This window comes from Hyposmocoma kahamanoa, unplaced genomic scaffold (genome assembly GCF_003589595.1).
Source record: "Hyposmocoma kahamanoa isolate Upper Pololo Valley unplaced genomic scaffold, ASM358959v1 102, whole genome shotgun sequence".
Taxonomy (NCBI): domain Eukaryota; kingdom Metazoa; phylum Arthropoda; class Insecta; order Lepidoptera; family Cosmopterigidae; genus Hyposmocoma; species Hyposmocoma kahamanoa.
This window is the reverse complement of record NW_020653337.1, coordinates 7,235,008-7,258,729: the sequence shown is the minus strand read 5'-3', so window position 1 is coordinate 7,258,729 and position 23,722 is coordinate 7,235,008. Positions and strand designations below refer to the sequence as shown.

General features: G+C 36.8%; 1 protein-coding gene across 1 annotated transcript in view; it reads right to left on the bottom strand.

Moving 5' to 3' along the window:
* Positions 1–708: 708 nt before the first annotated feature.
* Positions 709–23,722, bottom strand: part of LOC113233094 (protein Wnt-10a) — a 48,086-nt gene continuing 25,072 nt past the window's right edge. The window contains exons 3-6 of the mRNA XM_026468079.1: positions 16,376–16,644; positions 4,129–4,260; positions 3,197–3,348; positions 709–1,864 (exon numbers count right to left, since the gene is read on the bottom strand). Of these exons, the coding sequence (XP_026323864.1) occupies positions 1,630–1,864; positions 3,197–3,348; positions 4,129–4,260; positions 16,376–16,644 (788 nt within the window). The 3' untranslated portion in view covers positions 709–1,629. The remainder of the gene's footprint in view (positions 1,865–3,196; positions 3,349–4,128; positions 4,261–16,375; positions 16,645–23,722) is intronic.

Below are 23,722 nucleotides of genomic sequence, written 5' to 3'. Positions count from 1 at the left end.
AATCAAATCGGGACCTCCCCGTTGATCGCCCACAGCGCAAACCGTTGGCCTCTGAGACAATTACACACTCGATACTGTGTTAAATTTCGGACGTTAGTTTTTTTTTATTTGGAACACAACCGAAAAATATGAATCTATTTTTATTATTAATATTACAAGCGAGTACCATCGTAATAGATAGAAATAATGAAAAAAGTGGAAAAGTATGCTCTTGAAACTGATCTCTTCTTGTGAATTTGTTCCAACAAAAAAACATTGTTTGTTACGAGTATCAATATCAAAATCAAGAACGCGTCGGAGCTCAAAAGGCTTTTGAGTCAAGAGGCTAAATAATCCGGAATTAACAGGATAATTTGCGCTTTCCATTCAATTGTTGCACCCGTTTGAGAGCCCACTTCACTTCTTTCATATCTTTGGACTTTACATTTCAGTGTTCTATGCATTCATCAACATATTTATGTAGTGCTGTGAAGTTGTATTTTACATTATTTGTTTCAGGAATCAGTAATAATGGATTAATTTCTTATCATAGTACCTATATGTTTGTTGTATATATTTTGTGCAGAAAACTATTACGTAGTTTCAACGAGAATGCAATTTTGTTAAAATAATAACACTAATTGATTGTTTCACTATTTTACTTTCTCAAAAATTGACGGTACAAAGAACTTAAAATTACAATAAATATTAAAAATATTAAATATCACGGCACTGGAATGTAAAAAATGGATAGATAAGAATTTATTTACAAATTAAAGCAAGCTATACTAATTAATACTTTTTGTTAGGTGATCTTTTTTAATACTGACTTTTTAAATGTAGATGCTATCTAAGTACAGTAGGTGTCTAACAATCTAATGAAAAATATGAAAATTAAATAGTTATGCGTCTTTTAGAATGGAATGACAAGTTAATAAAACTGTGCTGCCATAGTATAATAAGAACAAGGAGGGCAACTCCGCCTGTTCGGCTTTTATAAATGCCTCGGGAGCGTAGGATTCTTACATTAGTACTTTAGTTGTACATACAAGTTGCAAACATAATTCTCGTGCTGAATTCATCTTTCTTAAATGCAATACCTTATACCAGCGTCGCGGATCGGTATCATGATTATGGAGAATCATTATGAAATAGAAATGAAATTTTGAACTATTGTGAATATGAGCTCTTGTTCAAACTACCGTAAACAACATAAACACGTATACTATTTGACGTCATTGTTTAAACACTGAGCGAACGCTTCAATTCTATAAATTAATGGCGGTGTGGCGACCCGAGCTATGCAACGCGAGAGCGCCGCGAGATTTTGCGAATGTGTGCGTGCGTTACACGGCGGCGCGCGGCCAGCGTGTACCTACACATACAACCCGTGCTGCTACGTTTCTATAGAGTTACCATATTTGTCTTATTATACTATGATGTTGCCAGTGAAAGATACAAATTGAATTAAAAACACGGATTATCAATTTATACATATTTACTTGTGTGTTTTTCTATCAAGCACGTGAACTTTTTTTAATGTATGTGCCAAAATCGTTCTGATATAGTTTCCTTTGTGTACCTTAATTATTTCCAAGTTAAAATGAAACAAAAGAATTCGCAATTTCAAAGATTTAAACCAGGTTTTCATCAGTTACAAAGCGCGACCCACTTGACTTCTGTGCACTTTTGGCACTCAACATTGCAGCACCATTTGAAAACGCAGTTGCAGGGTTTAATCTGGGTTTTCTTTACAAGGTCATAACCTCGGCCGCAGCATAGCAGATCGCAGGAGCCCCTGGATGAATGTCCAGGTCTACACACCCGACCTGCCGTGCCGGATGAGTAGTCCAATCTGTTGTCCGCTTCGCAGAAACTGGGAGATCTGACCGGTAAAAGAACGTACTTTTTTAACGAAGGGATCGAGATCGATTTTGTTCTATTGCGATTCTACGATCTTTTGGGCTCCCATGATGACATGACATTGGATTTTTGGTTTTTAATTGATTTTTGGTATTCACAAAAAGGGGTATTTGTGTTTCACGCATATTTAAAAATACATTGTTGTTCGTACGAATTGAGAATGGTTTAATTTATACCAGTAACAAACGCTAAAATGGTGTTTATTCAAAACGATATCTGTATAGAACAACTAGTCCCCAATGAAAACTTTACACAGAAAGCCTTTTTAACTTGAACGTACGAGTATCACTTAAATTAGGTACAGTTGGTGGTGGCACCCTCGAAAGGACTGGGCCCGCTCACTGCGGGCCATCTGCCCAGACGCCCCAGATCTTGGGGCACCTCTCTATTACATATGAGTGCCGCGCGCCGATGATAGACCAACCGGCGGCGGCGGCGAGCCGACGCGGCGTTCTTATCTACTCTCTATGGCGGTGGAGTTAACCCAGCGGTTAACTCCATACCCAATACCCATACGGGACTACCGCCCGGGAGTCACACATAACCGCTAGTTGCTCCCCCGAACCGAGTGATATGCGTAGCGCATTTCTTAGCAATATAAAAAAAAGTGTATAGTTGGCGGTGTACACTCCGCACATTAGCGTGGTGCATCAAGCGAACAGTTACAAGTGAAGACTGAATATCAGCAATCTTTAACCTTTTTGTCCACATTACCTAACTGTATTTTATATTACCTTTTAATTATTGTGATTTCTACGTTTTGTGGAGAAATAAATGTCTTTGTTAAAGCATTTGTTATGTAGATAAGTCGTCGAGTTTATAACCAGAAATAGAGGCGAAATGTCTTGTAATTGTTTGAAAACTATTCTGTCAAATCATTACGGTGACAACTGCGCTCTGATTGGTCAGCCCGAAATCGAATCAATTCAAATTGACTAGTTTAACTTGAGCTATAGGTACTAAATGGACGAAAATTTAAAAATTACAAATTAATTATTTAATTACCGATGAAATGTGATCCCGTTTATTTGTATGTAGATATTATCTTTATTACAATAAATACAGAATATTTTTGGAATATACGGAGACGTACACACAGGTCAGTGTTAGCGCTGTATTATTTCAGCTTTTTAATTTGTGATTTCAGCGCAAACGAGAGTTGATATTTAAAAGTGATATAAGGCCCATTTGCGTGATGCCAGGGATCGATGGCCCTCATTTCGTCTCTATTTCTGGTTATATACTCGATGAGAGAAGTACATATATCTATGTAAATACATAAGGTATGACTTACTTTTCAAAGAACACTAAGCTCGTGGCAGGCGCTGGCCGTGCTTTCTTGCATTTCTTTTCATCGTGACTGTGTCTGGTGCGCGGTCGATTTACCAACACTTCAGTTTTGGAGGATTCGTGTTTGTTCAATTCTTTTTGGGCCACCATTAGTGCCTGAAATAAATTTTATTTAATTATTGGCCAAAACCAATTCAAAATATAACACATGATTGTCAGATGACGACGACTTTGGTGGCTCAACGGTTTGCACTATGGACACTGGATGCAGAGGTCCCGGGTTCGATTCCCGGTAGCATCAATTTGAGAAAATTAACTTCTTTCAAATTGGTTCTGGTCTGGGTGTTCCGGGGAGTGCCCCGGAGTGATTTCCGTTGTTCTGGCACTCATAGGGAATTATCTAGTTTGAGACCAGAAATTGTTGTGGTTTTTCTGGCACATTATTGAAAATAAGTTGATTTATACTAGACAGATCTATAAACAATGCTGAACTTACTACTAGGCCCGCTAGGCATATGATAATAATTGTATCGGGGCGTATAAAATAAACTAATATTTTTACAAAACAAAATATTTAAAAAAATAACCCTTGGGCCAAAGAGCGCCCAAACTATAAAAACCCGGGCCTTGAAAACTGTGTTAATTGAAATGAGCACATTTCTCGATTATTAATATTTTTATACATCAATGTACATATATTTAAAATATTAACAATAAATAAAAATTTGTTAAAAAAAGTTATATAAATATTCATTGCAGTTTAGTTGAGTTTAGTTTAGTTTAGTTTATTGCATAAAAGTAGCCACAGTTGTTCAAATTGTGGCTACTTTGACAAGACAAATGAGTCACCAAAATTAAATCAAGTTAAAGTTAATTGCATTTGCTACCCCCGAAGCTTAAACTAATTATAAACTGCGGCGTTGTTTGAACACAAACCTTTCGATACTTCCGTTTAATGGCTGTAGCCACAACCCTAAAATCAGGTGTGGCCAGCCAGCAAGTTCGGAGCTGGCAACTGCCCGACAGGCCATGACACTTGCACCGCACCTCCATGTGTGAGGCCAAAATCTGAAATATAATAATTACAAAATGAGCTCAATAAAAGTTAAAATGTACCATTACGAAAGGTTCAAGAAATATATCCTCTAAAGTACAGGATTGCAAACAACAATACGAGCAAGCAATAAATGCAAAGAGTTGAAAGTAACAAATACAAATAGTCTCTATTTAGCTCTAAATTAGATCGCCCATGGCGCAAGATTACCCTGAGAACTCGATTCCGCGGCCGACATCTTTCAAGGCGGCTGCGGAATCATAAATCTGAATTGTCCTCATACGTGACCGCATCTTTGCCACAATTACGCGATTACGCCACCCGCAGCTAGCTCATAACATTTACATAATTAAACGCCTCAGCGCAATCACGCTGACGTCTTAATTTTGCCAATGCCGCCGGCACATAACAATTTCCCAAATTGAGTCGGAGCAAAAATTCAAATAAATCGGCGTTTCGGACCGCCTCTCGAACCCGACCGGCCTTAATAACGTGGTATTAAGAGCGTTCGCGATAGAATTCGCCACCCAAGACGTTTGTAATACGTCGTAATGAAGCTGGAATATTAAAAATGGCTCCGAACCCCTTATTATGTTCTCACCTCGGCGGGCGGCTCATGAAATACGGCGGGCTAATATGGACCCTCGAGCGCTGCGCCCGCGCCGCCGCCGCCACCTTCAATAGTTCGTGATAATGGCGCTATCTGCCACACTTTGCTTCTGACTCTCTGTAGACCTTTATGATCCACTCGAGTTTTATTATTGGCTGTTAGCCTGTTTTAAAAGAACCTTAATTATCGGAGTCTTGTTGATCTTGTGAAGACCACTAACTAACATCTACTTAAGTGCCAAATGACTTTTGTCTTATGGATCTAAGTTTCAAAAGTGTTAAAACAAGTTCGGTACTAACCAAGATGGAAATGAAACTATTTGATCGGATCTAAGTCGCGTTTTTTTACACAAACCAGCGTTTCGGATTCTTTACTGGTCACAGCAGACTGATTGTTTCAAAAAACAAATACCTACACTCGATTTAGATCGAAAAAATAGTTTCATTTGCAATGTGTACTAATCTAGCATCCCAAGAACCTAAGAATTTTAGCCATGTTATCATCACTTTATTTTTTTATAATATTAAATGATAACTTAGAAGTCCCAGAAATAAATGATAAGTTTTTTCTTAGTAATATAATTAGAATATATTATGTATTGGAAGGCAAAAAAATTATCTACGCCAAAGGAAATCTTAATAAACACCTCTGCGAATCGAACCTTGACCATTTAAACGTATTTATACCATTCAGTGAATCACAAAATGTTGTAGACTTTTAATATGCGTTCGCGCAGTGAACGCTAATAGGTTTCCGGATGACCGTGTCTAATCTGACAGATTCTATATTAGAGAATTAACCGTAGGTTAGGTCACAGAAGATGTAAAAAAAATGTATTTATACTCAGTGCGTTTGTTAATGTCCGAGACGTAGGTTACTGTCTGATAATTTCATCGAAATTGAATACAATCATTGAACTTTAATTTTTCTTGTAATTTTTACTTACGAGTAATTTTTTGAGATGAAGTAGGTAGATTTCTAATGAAATGAAAAGGGAGGGACAACATTAATAAGTTGTGGTCTAGCTTACTGTCGTCTGAAGGCTTGATCCCGAGATCCGAAAGTAAATTTCGGAGTTGCGGTAACTCATTTTTGCAGTGATCTTTAAATCAAAGCTCTCATTGAGAAGTGCTTCACAAATGTTCTAAGGTTTCGTAGATGCATTTGCTTTCTGAAGGTATCCAGAGGTATTAAAGTAAATGTCTGTACGCAGGGGGACCACTTTCCAATATTTGGACCTTCTAATTGTTCAGATCTTTGTTCCTAATAAAAATAATAAAAAACAAATGAATATAATTTTTTTGTTACCAAACGACACGCCTATTTATAGCAGTTGCAGTTATGTTGCTGTGCCACTCGGAGCTTTAAATCGCAAAGATCTGACGGGCACTGCCACCGCGTCTGTCTTGAGGTAAGTGTAAGTTAATTTAAGTAAATTTGCCTCCACCACTAATCGTATTTCTTGGTCTTAGGACATTTCTTAACATCTGAAGTCTTTTGTGTCAATGATTTCATTGGTTCTTCCTTACCTAAGTCTTAGTTGATAAATCCCATGTGCCTGTAATTTCAACAGCACTTATCCTTCACAACCGGAACAATAATGCTTATATTACCGCTTGGCGGCAGAAATAGGTAAGGTGGCAGTACTTCCCTGGACGAGCTCTTCCACAAAGACTATAAGTACATATCCCTCAGGACGGTCGAATATGAGTCTTATTTTAAAGAAACAAATGGAACCACACACAGCGGTTTTTACGAGAAAATTACAAAACACTAAACAATAATTGCCGGACATTAATTTGTTAATTTTAATACTTGATGTAACTACTTCTGCTTTACTGCATTTTTATTACTTATCCTTGTGAATGTAAGCTCCACTGACCAACTAGAGGTACTTGGTATCTATTTAACTTAATTAGAATTGGACGTGAAGTTTTGTAATATTATTATGTGTAATATTTCCTCGTTTAACCACTTTGACTGTTAGTAAATGTGTTAAATAAGATATAAAAATCCAAAGTAACTCATGTGGCTGTTAATATACCTGAGTGAAGAAAAACTTTCATCGATTTCTCATAGATGGCGCTACGGCAAAAAGTCGTTAAAACCAAAATCAAAGATCTGCAACAAGCACATAGAAAAATTCGTAAGGTCTGCTGGTTCGTTCCGCAGCTCAGTTGGGAGAGGACAGTGTGCTGAAGGCGTTGGTTCGACTCCAACTGGATCGAAGGAATTATTCTTAGTGTTCGATCTTTGTATTAATAATTATAGTTATATAAATATTCGTGGAGTAACATCGCAAAAAAATAATTGAATATCATGGTAAGAAAACATGGAGATAATCAATAAACTTCTTACAAATCATGTGGTTTATGATTATGATTATACATTCTATTCAAAAGCAATTAATAAAGCGCAATTAAAAGACATCGGAATGACAAACGATTCTCATTTCAATGTCACCCTTGATGTGGAACAGTACAACACTGAAATGGGATATTTATTATAAAGGTATAATAAAGACCTTTCCTGTGACATTTACGATGAAAGTGGTTATAACCCAGGGCTTATGAAACTTGTTTTTTTTTCTTCTTTCTTGTTTATATCAATGATTTCTTTTCTCTTTTTAGAAGAAGAAAAGGGAATAATAATAGACCTACAATAATTTGATGTTATAAAAATTATTTGAATCTTATGGCAATTGTGATTAAATCAGCAATTCCAACAAAAAAATAATTGCAACAAAATCATATTAAAATTTGTATCGTACAGTCATCGAGACATAACAATATTAAATCATCGGATCGATTTTTTGTAATATAATTATCACCTCGGCTCTCTAATGTGGTACCTAATTTCTTGTGTGGGTTGAAATGCTATATCTTTTATAGTCCTGTGGGCTGTGTGTCACACCGTCGTGTAGTTCCTAATCGAGAGTTAATGAAGATATGTTGGGAGTTGAGGCATAGTACAATAAAACTCTACACGTCTTTTTTTTCTATAATACCAAGTGACAGGACGAACAAGTTGTGCGCCTGGTGATAAGCGACACGCCTATCAGTTGCAGTGACACTCAAAGCTTTAAATCGCAAAGATCTTAGGGGCACTGCCACTGCGCCCGTTACCCTGAGACATAAGTTGATAAGTCCCACATGCCTGTAATTTCACCAGCACCAATAGCCTTCCAAGTCGGTGCGCAGTAATGGTCACATTACTGCTTGGCGGCAGAAATAAGTAAGGTGGCAGTACTTCCCTGGACGAACTCTTTCACAAGGAGCTCTACTACTACTAAACGTCGTCGCTTGGAGTGTAGGGTTGTCACATTATTATTTTAGTTGTACCTATGGGTTGTAAATAATTTTAAAGAAGGTGTTGCAAATTGTCTCTGCTAAAAGCACTCCCACGCAAAAGTCAACTTAGACAGGATCTATATACACCCTTTCTTCTGGCCGTCAGAATTCAAAGCAATTTGTTTGTTTTCTTATTCATGATATGCGGACTAATAATGTATTTCCTTTTACGTGATGCCTAAATTCAAAATTGTCACAATGATTTTCTTATTTCGAGACAATGTACTGTAAGAAAATACGAGACATTGGCTTGTAACTAGAGTAATAGGAAATTATGTTTATTGAGATTATTCTTTTTCGTACTACAAATTTATCGTCATACGAACGCTTTCCAAGATTTTCCAGAAAAGCAAAGTTCTTTTAAGATTATCAACATAAACATAATTTAATATTTTTAAATTATGTTTACAACCTGCAGGTACAACTAAAATAGTAACGTGAAACCTACACTCCGAAAGAAGTGTAGGTATCGATGCGCCGAACAGGTGGGAGTTGCCCTACTTGTCCATGGCTATACTATCAAATGTTTCCTACCTACAAACAAGGATTCGTTCACCACACAAAATCCCAACATTACACCCCGGTGTAACACGATCCAACTTTATTTTGACATTAATAAAAATATCATCGCGGGGGTTATTATAACCGAGCGTGTCTAACAGAGATCTCACTGGGAGTCTGTTAATTATGTGCCCACGAAACAAAATGGTCGGCCGGCGAACAATGGTCAAGTGTGGGGTCTCGGACCACCGTGCGTGCGACTTCGTGGTGAATCGTGGTAAGTCGTGTGATGAAATGTGCAAGATGATTATTGATTGTCTTTGCAACTATTTTGAATGATGCTTATAGTTTATAGGTTAAAGTTGCCCTGTTGATGTTGTAGAGAATCGTTTATTAGGGGAAAATTTGTTTTGAAAAGCAGATCGATTTGTTTAATGTCGAGAACTGGCGTTATTTCACAATGGGCAGTCACGGATGAAGAAAATAAAATAAATTTGTTGACTTTGGTTTGGTAGAGTAATTTTTTAACCAAATTCAAAAAAGAGGAGACAATTGTCTTGTTTTGTGTGTGCGTGTGCGTGTCCGTGTGCGTGTGCGTGTGCGTGTGCGTGTGCGTGTGTGTGTTTTACGTGATTACTCCGACGTTTGTGAACCGATTTCGATGATTATTTTTTTCTCCGTGGTGCCTATCTAGTGGTGCCATTCAAATTTTAAGAAAATATAAGGGTGGCGAATCAGGGCACGAATTCGGTTTATTGAATTTCACTCATTTTCCGTTAACCTAATTTAATAAAACTGGGCATATAGGTGTAATTCCAATGAAAATAAAATGTTATAGTGATTTGATAATGGAAATGGCAGACAGGTCTTGTGTTTGGACTCATAATGACTAGTTTTCACGAGGACGTTATCCCTGAGGAGACCGCGGTTACGAAAACAGCGAAAGCGAATAAGCAAACTGTTGTAGTTTCTTTTTTATGAAAAAAGTTACAATTTCAATGACGTTTGATAAAACCGACAGCAACAGCGTCATTATATTTGAAGTTACTTCAATTAGCGAAGATTGGGCGTCATGAAGACATATTATTAAACAAGTGTAGGCACAAATAACAAAGCTCTGAGTAGCACTGTATTTGCTATGGACAGGTGTGTCGCTTAGCACCAGACTCACGACTTGTTCGTCCTGTCACTAGTATCATAAAACAAAAACATAAAATTTAGAAGAAAATAATTTATGTCCATAACTTTGTAGCATACCTGTGCTATAATTTACAAGGTTTGCTACTAATTGTAACACACGAGATATAAATTAGAAAAAACCTCAAACACGCCCACCTATGGACATTGTCACTAATTCAATACGATCATTTACGACCAATAAATACGTCAAAACGTTAACCTTTGAAATTACAAGTCTCTATTTAATTTACCATCTACAAGGAATTAATGACATTTTAATATAGTCGTATAATGTCAGTAAATGCGATTCGTCGTAAAAAAACATTGTTAGTTGTCATTAGCTAAGCGGGATTTTATTACTATTGGGTTACATCGTAAAAAGTGTCATATTTAGCAAGATGCCCACGGTTAATGGGCGTGTTTATTGCAAAGTAGAAAAGCACCGGTCTTTAATGCTTGCTTAATTTTCTGACACTATAACAGCGGAGTTTTGTTGTTTTCGATGTGAAAAAGGCGTTGATAAAATGAATGAATAAATGAATGAAAAGTTATATATTTATCTATTTTTTGTGCAATAATTTTAATAATGTGCATAAATTTTAATAAAAAATGACTGTGGGAGTCATTAGAAGTTATTTGCAACTGTAGAGCTCCTTGTGAAAGAGTTCGACCAGGGAAGTACTGCCACCGCTCCTATTTTTGCCGTATTCTCCTATATTTGTTTCTGGATAAGATAAAATAATTAATTAACCATTAAAGGCGTATCTTTATTTGACGATTTCCGTAGTCATAGAAAGCTGGTTAAAAGCTTTCATGGTGTCGCCATCTCTGAGGCCTCGGATTCGATCCCCGGTTAGGTCTATGTGCATATACGTTTCTAGAGGTATATTGTCTTGGGTCTGGGTGTACGTGTTATCCTCGTCGTTTCTTATTTCCATAATACAAGTGTTTTAATTATTAACATAAAGATTGAATATGTTAGTAAAAATTCCTTTGATCCGGCTGGATTGGAACCAATGTCTTCCAGCAAACCGTGCCTAACGCTATGCTAACTAAGCCACAGTACGAACTAACGGACCTTACGAATTTTTATTGTCCTTGTTTCAATTTTTGGTTTTTATCGACTTTTTTAGCCCTAGCGCCATCTATGAGAAATCTATGAAAGTATTTCGTTACCCAGTTAGATACCTTTACAGCTATCATCTAATATTTTTTTTTAATGTTATATTTGGTTTACATGTCGTTTTTACGCTGTCTTTATTTTCAGCTTATAATTAACTGTGATCTTGTATTGAATTAGTATATAATCACATAATTGTGTATTTATTGTTACATTTTACTTACAATGTATTTAATATAAATAAAATTTCAGTGTTTAGCGTTTACACTGTGACGTATATAATAGTAATTACTTACTCTGGATTGATTCAATACTTGTAAATGAAGGGTTTTAAGCGACTTTTAGACTTATAGTAGCAAAAAATAGTGTTAAAACAGCCTAATTACGTAGCTGTAAATGTCTCCGACCACCATCGCGCCGATAAATAAATCCCCCGTCTTATAATTAAATGCCATAAACGGAATACAAATTAAATCATTTGTACTCTTGCGTCGTGTTTGTATTATAAAAAAGTGTACAGTCAACATCAGAAGTAGATTTATTTATTTATTTAAGGGCAGCCAGTGGTAGATACAATAAATATAGGGAATAACGAAGACTTTAAATACATTTAATTCTTATAATTTTAGATGAGATGTTCAGGTCCAAATATAAGTATCCATTTAATGTTACTATCATACGTGATATAACAAGGTGTTCAGGTATTTATGGGTATACATCTCATCTATTTAATATATTTCATACAATAAATATTGTAAATATAAATGTTTTTTATGTCACGGAGAGTTGGTGACATACACCAACTCGACATAAAAAATGAAATTAATTAAGAACAGGCCCTTGTCGCCTCTTCTAACAAAACAAGGAATAAATACTAATACATGAAGAGGATGTATGGTTACAACCTTTGCCTGCAAAAATAAATAAGTAAGGTAAATAAATAAATAAATAAGAGCGAAAACCATTGACTTACAATTATATGGACGTCGGGTCCGCGCTAAAAAGTGTCCGAACTTATAGGGCGTTAAAATCGTATATAGAGCGTCATTCACGCTTTAGTCTTCGTTTGTTTCTTCTGACAGCGAAGCAAGCAAAATTAGACAGTACTGCGATGACAGTACAATTTAAATTCAACGTTTTAGCTTTTTCATATTCCTTTACATGTCACTACGTTTAAATAGGTTGACTTGGGACATTTTTTCCGTGGTTTTTGTATTAGACCCGCGATCGTCGTCGTCGTCGTCCATTTATTTGTAAGTCAATGGCGAAAACTTAAAAAAAATTAATATGATTTTTATTTAAGGAGATTTCAAAACGGCCACCGTAAATGTATAACGACCGAAAAAATGTCAGAAAATTAAACTATTGAAGAAAAATTACAATTAAGCAGTATGGCCTATTAGACCAGCACCCTAAACCTTCTAAACTAGAACGCCATGGTGCTCACATTACTGCTTGGCGGCAGAAATAGGTAAGGTGGCACTACTTCCCTGGACGAACTCTTTCACAAGGAGCTCTACCGCTACGCTTTACCCAATTTTAGTTCTTTGTTGACTATTTAGCACCATTAAGGATCTCTCTACGGAATTCGCCCCTAACTTCGCGCATTACTTGTTGTATTTGACTATCTTAGTACCATCGCCCTGTGGTATTCACGCCTAACTTCATATTACCACCTGAACGAAAGTCATAAAAGACCCGTGGTAAGGGCGAGCTGCTCAGTCTTGATCCGATAGTGAACTTAGAGAATAATAGTGAGTTTAACCTCAATAAAAGCGGAGTGAAATCGAAGTTGGATTTTATTTACCGGTAACATACCTACATGCCTACATAGTGATTCGAACCGTCGGGATCCTTCCATCGGGCTACAACCGCATTGTAACCAAGTATATGTTAAACATACTCGTAAGAAGAAAACGGAACAGACAAACTCATATTTGCGATCATAATATTGGTAAAGTAAACAATTCAACTATGCTACGTCGACTGAAGGACACTTTGTAAAGGGCTCATAAAGTGAGCTAATCTTAAATAGTAAGAGTCAACTATTCAAATGACAAGTTTGTTGTGACTCCGTGAATTCCGTAGATACGATACAGTTGCAAACGCTTTCGAGCACTGTTATTCGTTCCGAATCCAGAAATCAAATAAACAAATCTAGAAAATTCAGACCCATTTCGAATGTCGCTTGTGCACTACGTCCCATTCGAGTCCAAGAAAATACGAATATCGCTTGTACACCTAGAGATAAAATGATCCCTGTGACATTTCTAGGATTCGGAACTGATACAATTCGGACGTAGTGTACAAACGCTCTTATTTATTTAATTTTATTATCTACTGTCGTAGATAATAAAATTTTACTTGTATAAAACAAATTGACACTCGAGTGTTCAAATGCTATTATTTGTTCTAGTATAGCACGATGTCTACGGTTAGTGGGTGTGTTTATTGCAAAATACAAACGCATTGGTCTTTAGTGCTTGCTTAATTTTCTGACATTGTAACCATAAGACAAGTATGGTAACTCCGTACAAACGTAGCGGCGCGCTTGTATGTGTGCACGCCCGTCGCGTGCCGTATACGGATGCACACATTCACTTAATGTCGCAGAGCACTCGCGTTGCGTTGCGCGGGTCGTCGCAATCGCCATTCATTATAGAATTAAAGCGTTCGCTTGGTTTTTAATAAATGACAACAAATAGTAACGTGTTCGTTGATGTGTTTGAGGTTGTTTAAACAAGAGTGCTTCAAATTCAAGATTGTTCAGCATTTAATTTCTATTTTACAATCGTACTCTGTAATTAAGATGCCAATACGCGACCATGGTATAAAAATATCAATATAGATGTAATTACAAGTATCTACTGCATTTAATACATAGCATGAGAGTACTGTCATTAACAACTTATATTTTTCAAATTATGTTTACAACCTTCAGGTACAACTAAAATAATACAACTGCCTTCGTGGCCGAACGGTTTCTATGCTGGTTTACCGCGCAGAAGTCTCGGGTTCGATTCCCAGGCCGGCAGAAATATTTGTATGGCCTACAATTGTTTCTCTCGGGAGTTTGGGTGTAATTTGTTGTTGTCTATGTATGTGTCCATGGCACCCGCGATACAAGGGGCTATGAGATGTGAGCGTTATTATACTTATTAATAATGTGACCACCCTACGCTCCTAGTGAAGTGTAAGGCTTTTATACGCTGAACAGGCGGGAGTTGCTCTTGTTATAACTGCGAAGTTTTATTATTTTCTTGTTTTTTTTTTATTTTTTTTTATAATATCGAGTGATGGGACGGACAAATCGTGAACGCTTGTCCATAACAGTTGCAGTGCCGCTCAGAGCTTTAAATCTCAAAGATCTGAGGGGCACTGCCACAACCCTCGTCATCCTGAGACTTAAGTTGCCTCCCATGTGCCTGTAATTTCACCAGCACACTTACCCTTCCAAACCGGAACGTAGTAATGCTGACATTACTACTTAGCGGCAGAAATAGATAAGATGGCAGTACTTCTCTGGACAAACTATTTCACGAGGAGCTCTATTGCTACTAAATAGAAAAGCCGTAGATAAAAGTAATGAGTGAAAAATTATTCGAGTACCTGGTCGGCTTCTACATCTTCTGTTGACTGTACAAATCTAAACTATATTAATCGTAAATCCCCTTAATACGTAACCACGAGATGTCGTGCGGCTTTAATGTCAGATTTGGTTACGCCGACTAATACAGTGATTTGTAAAATTAAATTTTGAATAGCTATTTAGCCTCTATAATTAAGTGTTTAAGGTGCAAAATTAGAAATGCTTAACCGTTGACAGTGGTAAAGATAAATTGGTGTATTTAACTTGAAGCTGACATGTTTATTATTATAGACGGAAGATGCTTATTAAATTATTAGAACTAATCCCTTACGGTAGGTAGGTATTTCGGCTCAGCTGTCGGTGGCAAGGCAGAGCTGTACGTCATTGGATGACACAATGTAGACAAGCTTCTACGACTTGCGGGACATGGTTGGGAATTTCGACATTGGCATGGCAAATGACAAGACGACGTCTCATTAAATTAGGAATTTGTTTTAATATATACGCAACACAATTCCTTAAAGTGTATTTACCACAAATCACGAACAAATACATTTCATAACTGGCAATCTCAGTATTAAATACTCGACTTAAAATTCCATTTCGTGCTTAACAACCTCGTCCTTTACATAAAATGCTTTGAAAACATTTTCTCACATCGATTAAAATTTTAATGCTATATAAGGTACTCTTTATACCACATAAAACGGGGTGTGATCAGAACGGGCCAATGCAATATAATACTATATTTTATAGTTATGTATTGCCATAACGGTGAATGGACCACCCATACGGGTGATTACACAGGGCTACGCCCCTCGCCCGCTCTCCAATTTGAACTAAATAAGTGTTGCATCTCATTCTTGACGCCTCGCTGGGGCATTTTGGGCACCTACATAATTCTACCCTGGACGCGCCCAGCGCAAACTGAACCCTTATTTTCTCAACTACCAGACAAAAAGAGGAAATTCCAAAGCTCTTATTAGATTGGATATTAATACCACCATCACAGTTTGTGGTCGTTAAGTCAAAATAGAAAAATAGAGTACGTGTCACATTGTTTTATGATTGAAGATAACAACTGGTTGTTACCTATAATATTCTTTTGATGATTGAGTCATTAGGATGTTTTTTCACTCCATTGTTGTTTGTCGGTTTGTCAAAGTTGTTTTGTGTCCTTTTAGCTTTAATTGGATGGTTTTGGAAAGACGTGTCGTTGTAAATTATGCACCCTCGTGGTGTACGATCAAACTGACGTTGTGCAAAGTGTTTCTAATGACATAAATTGAAGAGATCTGACGTCGAGACGGCCTGTTGAATAAGTCATTGAAAAGATCAAAGGGAAAAAGAGGCTTAAGATAAAATTTTCCTTTTTTCCAAGTTCACATTATGTATTTTATTTTACAATCAATGTGCACATGTACATAAGAGTGTCTACATATTTGTTTGATTTTTGTCGATAGTTACATCTGTTAATAATCGATAAATATCAAGGTTAAAATCGACCATATTGCAGTAGCAGTTAGAGCTCCTTGTGAAACAGTCCATCGTGAGTATTACAGCGTTTCGGTTTTGAAGGGTATAAGGGTGCTGATGAAATTACCGTCACACGGGACTTTTATCAGGGTGACGGGCGCAGTGGTAAATTCAGATATTTGCGATTTAAAGCTCTGAGCGGCACTGCAACTGTTATGGACAGGCGTGTCGCTTACCACCAGGCGCATGACTTGTTCGTCCCTACAATTGATATCTTAAAAAAAGTCTATTATCATCTACTCACCAGTCTCCCGGCGTTGTTATTATGAACATTGATCTTTGACTGTAAATCCTGGTCTTCCTCTCTTACGTCCAGAAACTTCTTGGAGAATTCGATGCCATATGGCAGGTTATGAGAACATCCGCTCCATTGCCATTTCTCGTCATGCGATGAGCGGTATCTTCGAGGGTCGCAATTGCAGGAGAGCAGGTGACCTTGTGCGCAGGCGCGCGCGATTGAGTGTGCGACGCCGGCTGCTGTTAGCGCGTAGAGGAATGATGTTTCCCGAAACCCTGAAAGCAAAGAAATATATTAAGACAATTATTGTATTTGTTTATGTCCTTGTTACATACTTACTTCTAATTAGTACAGATTGTCGTGCCCAATGCACTCATGATTTGTAAAAGTACCTACACAAAAAAAATGCAGTTATAGTCTGTTTCCAAGAGTTTATTATCTTTATGACTGATATTTCAACAAAGATATTATAAAAAGTATAAAAAAATTATTATTCGTCAGTTTCTCTCAGAGCAAATCCATAAATAAATGGCCGCCGAAGACTAGCACACTCATACGCATAAAAATTACACACCTGCGTGTGTTGGCAGAAAAAGAAACTGACAGCGGAGGCATAAAAACTGGAAGCGCTAAGCGGGCGTGGTTCTACTTTACGACTGATATTAAAAGATCTCACAAACTTCCACAAATGGTACAACGTCAAGCTCTTGTTATGTTTGCCAAATGGTGGCACCCCATAGAGCGTAGAAAATACCACAGGCGATTATAAGTGGCTGAATACATCGACGGTTACAGCACTGAAAAGGAAAGAGCTTATACCACTAATGTAATTTAATATTTTATCGCATGGCTAATTTATTTTTTCTCCCTGCGAGTGATCCCCTGCTGTTATAACGATGTATGGGTACTCATTAGTGAGATAGAGCTGCAGGATTTGGAATCGTTAATTGCAATGGTACTATTTATGGGATAGAATAATTAGTTTTCTGTATTTTTGTGTCACTGTGTTACAATGTTGAATTTTTGAATAAATTTATTTATTTTTTACAAAATGGCAGAGTTGCGGTTGTGCCTATAACTGGCTATTCGTTTTTTTCTTTAATGAGGCTCGGATGTGTCATGTCAAGACCACGTTTCGAGTCTGATGTCTATTACCTCATCTAGTTTTTCTAATTCTTTGCTGCGTTTATATCTGGTTCTTTATTTCCCTTATTCGGTGTGTGGTCGGTCGACACGGAAGGCTGTACATTCCTTCACACCGGTCTTCAATAGACGCCTACGGAATGAGTTTTCCGCACTGTAAATGTTATTTCATTGTTTTCGCTCTTTGTTTGAAATAGATTACCTTTCTCAAGCAAAATTTGTATTCTGTAATCTCTTTTGAAGAGTGTGTGAAATTCTGAATAGATCGGAAATGAATTCCTTATTTTCGGATCTAATACGCGTATATTTGTTTCTTTCATACAAACCAGCATACGATTTAGTTTCGAAAAAATAGGTCCATTTCCAATGTGTGACAATCGAGTAAACCTGAGAAGTCGATCTGAACTAATTTGTTATATTAATGTTTCAGATATATTTCAGTGTTGTATACGCCTAGTTAATATGTCAATATAAAGTCACTTCTTGGGTGTCATGTTAAAGTGATTATATTTTTTTCTGTTTTCAACATAAAATGCGACCAGTTACCTCGGGGCGTGAGCACGTATTTCAATGGATACATAATGCAACAAAGTTTCAAAAATACGCCCATAGTCCCCCGTATCATCAGACGCCATCCATTACTATTTCACTGAGTGTTTATCGAAATTACACTAATCTCGGAGCAGCAAGAGAAGATGAGCATTCCGATGGTATCGAGCCCGGTATCTGTCATACATAAACTAGTGAGGGCATTCAAGTCCACTGAATCGATTTATAGGAACGCGGAACGCTCGCGACGACCATTTATCTATTTTATTGCAATAAATTAAATACTGAATCCATTGCCGAGATGCGAAGATAAGCTATTGGGACCGCACAATGTAATCTTTTTACCATAAATAGTATGATGGGCGATTTGCATTTGAGTTAGGTTGGGTACTCGGTAGCTTAGTTAATTGTGTTCAGTTGTAACTCTGAGGGTTAATAATGTGCTATTCTCGCTATTTCATTGTGTTAACCTGAATAGGCTGCGGCGTTGTTGCGATTTCAAGAGTCATCTCCCTTTAATGGGCAATTAAGCGGCACTAGGGCTGCACACCTGCTCATCTGGCTAGTGATTCTCGGCTTTTACAGCACTCTTATTAATTTGTAACTGACGGTTCCGATTCGCTTCATTCAGCGATTTGCATTTAATGATTGCTGGATTGCTCTATTAAGTGCTCCTACGCGGGCATATAACTCAATTTCTAATTTGTACGTTGATTTCAAACGTTTTAAAACATTTGATGGTGTTAACATCTACTTTTCCTGGACGCAGAAGCCCAGTGGGAAAACGGTAGCTTTCAATTGAGTTGGTTGGTTGACGGCTCGTAATTACTAAAGATTTTAATTTCTAAATTACTTGCATTTGTGAATCTTTAGTAGCAAGACCTAACGGTGAATGGATAACAACGTGAAGAAACCTGTGAATCGGGGACGGTTCATAACACTTGAAAAACATATGAAGGCCCCCAACCCATATTGATCCAGCTTGGCGGACTTTTTTTTGATGCCAAGTGTCGGGACAAACAAGTCGTGCGCCTGATGACAAGCGACACGCCTGTCCGTAACAGTTACAAAGATTTGAAACTGTCACTGCGCTCGTCACCCTGAGACAAGTTCTATGTGCCTGTAATTTCACCAGTACTTTTACTCACATTACTGTTTGGCAGCAAAAATAGGTAAGGTGAAAGTAATTCTCTGGACGAACTCTTTTACTCCTACTATAGCCTGAACCCTGTTCTCAGGGATATCTTTGTCTAGCATTGGGATCTATAATTTATTACGTCGATGATGGTGATGGGGAAAAATGAGAATGGTTTATTTACCTAATTGGCATAAAGAAATTACCGTCAAGTTGGGTAATTTTGAATTTCCTTGTAAAAACTTGTAGTCCATTGATATCAGTGTGAAAAGGAATAACCAAATATCTTAGATGTAAAATGTAACATAACATCGACAGTTATAAAAAAATAATTGAAAGTTACGTACTGTGTGCTTTGTTTTAGATAAACCCGCTTCGAGTCTCACAGACAGCAGTAATGGTCAAAATTATATTTGAAAATAAATCCACTCCTGCCGTGTAGAGGCTACCTACGTCACATTGGCGGAATTGTGAAAGACACAGAACAAGTCACTAATAAACAAAGGAGAAGAAGAAGATGAAAGTGACGCGCCATTTTCTGTTCTCAGTGTTCAACAAGTGAAAAGGGTGCTTCAGTTCCATTTTGGACATGTTAGTAGCTGCTAATTTATACCCAAATGAATGTTACATTGTTCATTATAATAAGTTTAAGAAAAAACTTACTTATAAATAATTAACTTTATTGAATTTCAGGATGTTTCACCAAATCAAAAAAACCAAAAACCTTGCAACAATTACTTGCCATAGCTTCTGGCACGGGTTGCTAGAAGACGTTGGTACAAATCCAGCTGGATCGAAAGAATTTTTCTAAGTGTTCGATCTTTGTATTAGTAATTATAATAAACTTACTTAGTTATATCGCCAAAATAAGTAACTTAAGTTTTGGTGTAAGTATTGATCAAGGTTTAGCAAATAGAAAAGGTGTCTAAATATCTTCGTCAGTTTGCATATCTCATGAGTCAAAATCAGAAAGTCTCGATACAAAATGGAATCGTATAAATTAATCAAAATAATTCATCAACCGATCAGATATCAATCTTAGTGGCCCTCATCCAGCCATCGCCTAATTGACAACAGAGATACGTCAATTGGGGTAATGGTATTTTCATTCTGTACAATGAACCAGCTCTGTAAAAAAACGTCGACGAAGCAGCAAGAATGTACAGAGGCGTTTTAAACGTATAAAGTGAAAAAGACGTAGTTTGATCGCAAAGGAAATTGGTTTCTAGACTAATTCAACTATTTTTTAAAATGATTATGAAATCAATCAAAAAAAGTGCCCGGAGCCAGCCGCTGCCAGCCACCTTCCTCAGGTCATCCATTCATCGTACCGCATGGCGTCTTATAGTACATTTACCTTGACGTGGTCGCCACTCCAGAACAAGTCTGCTCCATCGGCCACCAGCCCTTTTGCAGATTTATCCGGCCCATTGCCACATAAGCTGACTGATTTTGTGAGCTATGTCGGTCTTTTTAGTTCTCTGACATATGATTTTATTTAAAATTCGGTCATCTACGGAAAAAATTTATTTCAATGGATTCTCTACCGTGTTTTGTAATTAGCAAATTTTAGAAAAAGCCTCCTATTAACAATTATTTTTTATGTTACCAAGTGACAGGACGAGCAAGTCGCGCGCCTGGTGTTAAGCGACACGCCTATCCATAGCAGTTGCAGTGCCACTTAGAGCTTTATCTGAGTGACGCTGCTACTGGGCCTGTCATCCTGAGACATAAGTTGTCAAGTCGCATAATGTGCGTGTAATTTCATCAGCACCCTTCAAAACCGAAACACAGTAGAGCTCACATTATTACTTGGTGGCAGAAATTAGTAAGATATCAGTACTTCTCTGGACGAATTCTTTCACAAGGAGCTCTACTGCTACTAAAATTTTATTCATTCATTTTACAGTCAGAGAGTATACTTCTAAAAGGCATATGTTTAAATATCGTGCAATTAAGTAATTTGAGGTGCACCTTTCCTTGTCTACTCGTACCTGACACTGTTCAAAACCTACGCAACCTCGATAACATTTCGCCTTAAGTGTTAACTTTCATGTTAACTGTGTAGCCTAGCCTTAGCGAAATGATTTATTGTATGAAATGTTAAAAGAAGAAAAGAAAAGGCCCAAAAGAGCCCATTTTTAAAAGCAATCGACGTGAAATTTAACAGAATGAAGTTGATTTGTCATTTACGTGATATGATATGTCCTTTCGTTTCATGAATTTTGATAGTGGTGACGATGGATAGAATAAACGTAAAAATAGTGAAGGAAAACGAATTCGAGAACAATACAAAATTTTAAAAACAACTGTCCACAAAACAGAATGATAAGGAGGAGGAATAACGATGAAGGAGGTCAGCATCGCCACATACGTATTGGTTGAAATTGCTTATCAGATAAATGGTTCAGTTAAATTTGCGCAGGTTAGGCGCTAACAGATTGAATGCACGTTTGCAGTTAATGTGTGGAGTCGAAATCTGCCCACTAACTAAAAGTGACAAATGGTCAAATAACCGTTTTAAATAGCAAAAAATAGAACACAAAATTCTCTTTTACAAACAGTTAAAATTAGTTAACGTGTTTGACGATGCACAGCTGAAATATCATTAAACAATTTCAATATTCTGAAAACGGGATTATGGTTTTTATGATATCTCAAAAAAATATTTTGTTAGCCTCGTTTTAGTTAGCAGCCGGCAGAAATCAACTTCACGCACTATCTGCATGCAGCTGATCTCGACTTCATGTAGTCGGTTATGTCTTCACGCAGATAATGCATGAAGTCGACACCGAAACCGTTATCAACTCCATGCAGACGAGGTTTCGGCTACATGAAGTTGATTACGACTTCACGCATAACTGCAAACATGCCGTCAATTTGTTAGCTGCCTTAGGAAGTGAATTGCAAAGGTGGACCATGTGTAAGGCATAAGTGTTAACACATTGTATTAATGTTGCTTTATCTAGACATTCGACCTTGGTGGTGAACTGTATATAGCAATGATTACAATAGATCTCTCAGATAGCAGTGGTAGATAACACTGAATAAATATACAAAAAATTGAGTTGTAAATGCTACTAATTAGATTTCAGACACATTTATGGAATGTTTTATTTTATAAGTTTTTTTTTCGGATGTAAATTGGGAATATTTGTTTTTTCAAAGGAACCAATGTTTCGATATGTTTACAGGTCCCCGCAATATTCTGAAGCTCTGTTATTTTAATTCGCGTTATTGTATTAGAAACTTGAGTGGCCTGTGGTTCATAAGTGTCTTGTATATTTTCTATATGGTGTGAAGAATAGAGGATCTATTTATTTATTTCGTTACTTACATGCTTATATATTCAACTTGAAATGAGATTTTTTTATATTGTTTAGCATTTTTATATCGTATTAACACTTACTTATTAAGATTTTTGTTTACTTACACTTTTGTATGGATCTAAGTCTGTAATAATCTTATTTTGTTATTTTTATTAATATACGACCTTGGAGGTTTAGCGGTGGCCACTAATGAGGAGATACTTGATTCGATTACTGCGCTCATAGAAGGCATTACCTGGTTTGAGACCAGGCATGTGGTGTCGTTGGATAACATAGCAAGATAATTCAAGAAGAAACGTGAATATGTCTTACATTTTATGTTTTGAAGTAAAAGAAATACCTAATGTATTTATATTTATGTGATATATTTATCAACTCAGAAACTTTTATATTTACAACGGATTTCAATAAACAAAACAAAAACATCTGTTCGTATACAACTACATTATTATAAAGTAAAAGTAATACCACAAAAAATAAACATCAAATCAGTATTCTAGGTCATCAAACCGCAGCAAAAACGACGCACGCGCAAGACGTGGTTTAGGATGAATCACGTTTAATACTTATAATCATTATAAATCAGGCATTATCTTGAAGAAGTGATCGTGCTTTGAGATGAATTAATATAGTTTTTATTATACGACGGCTCTTTTACATGTTACGATTTTTAAAAGGAACAAAAATATCTGGAGGAAGAAAGAATGACCATCGGTGGTTTGGACGGAATATTAGACGTGTATTTTTGTTAGCACAAACATTATTTTGTCTTTTTTTTATAATATCAAGTGATGGGATGAACAAGTTGTGTGCCTGATGGTAAGCTACACGCCTGTCTATAAAAGTTGCAGTGCCGCTCAGAGCTTTAAATCGCAAAGATCTGAGGAGCACTGCCACTGCGCTCGTCACCCTGAGACATAAGTTGATAAGTCCCATGTGTTTATAATTTCACCAGCACCCGTACCCTTCAAAACCGGAACACAATAATGCTGACATTATTGCTTGGAGGCAGTAATAGGTAAGTTTTTGTTTTTACTTAAATAAGTTATATTTATAATAAAATTTTGTACGAAGTACCGTGGCTCTCAGGCAGTCGCTGTATTTTGTTCTGTTTGTGTATTTGTAAAACTAAAACTTAACTTATGAAGACTGTTACGAGATCACGTAGTAGGGGTTAAGCCAAGTTAGCAAGCACAT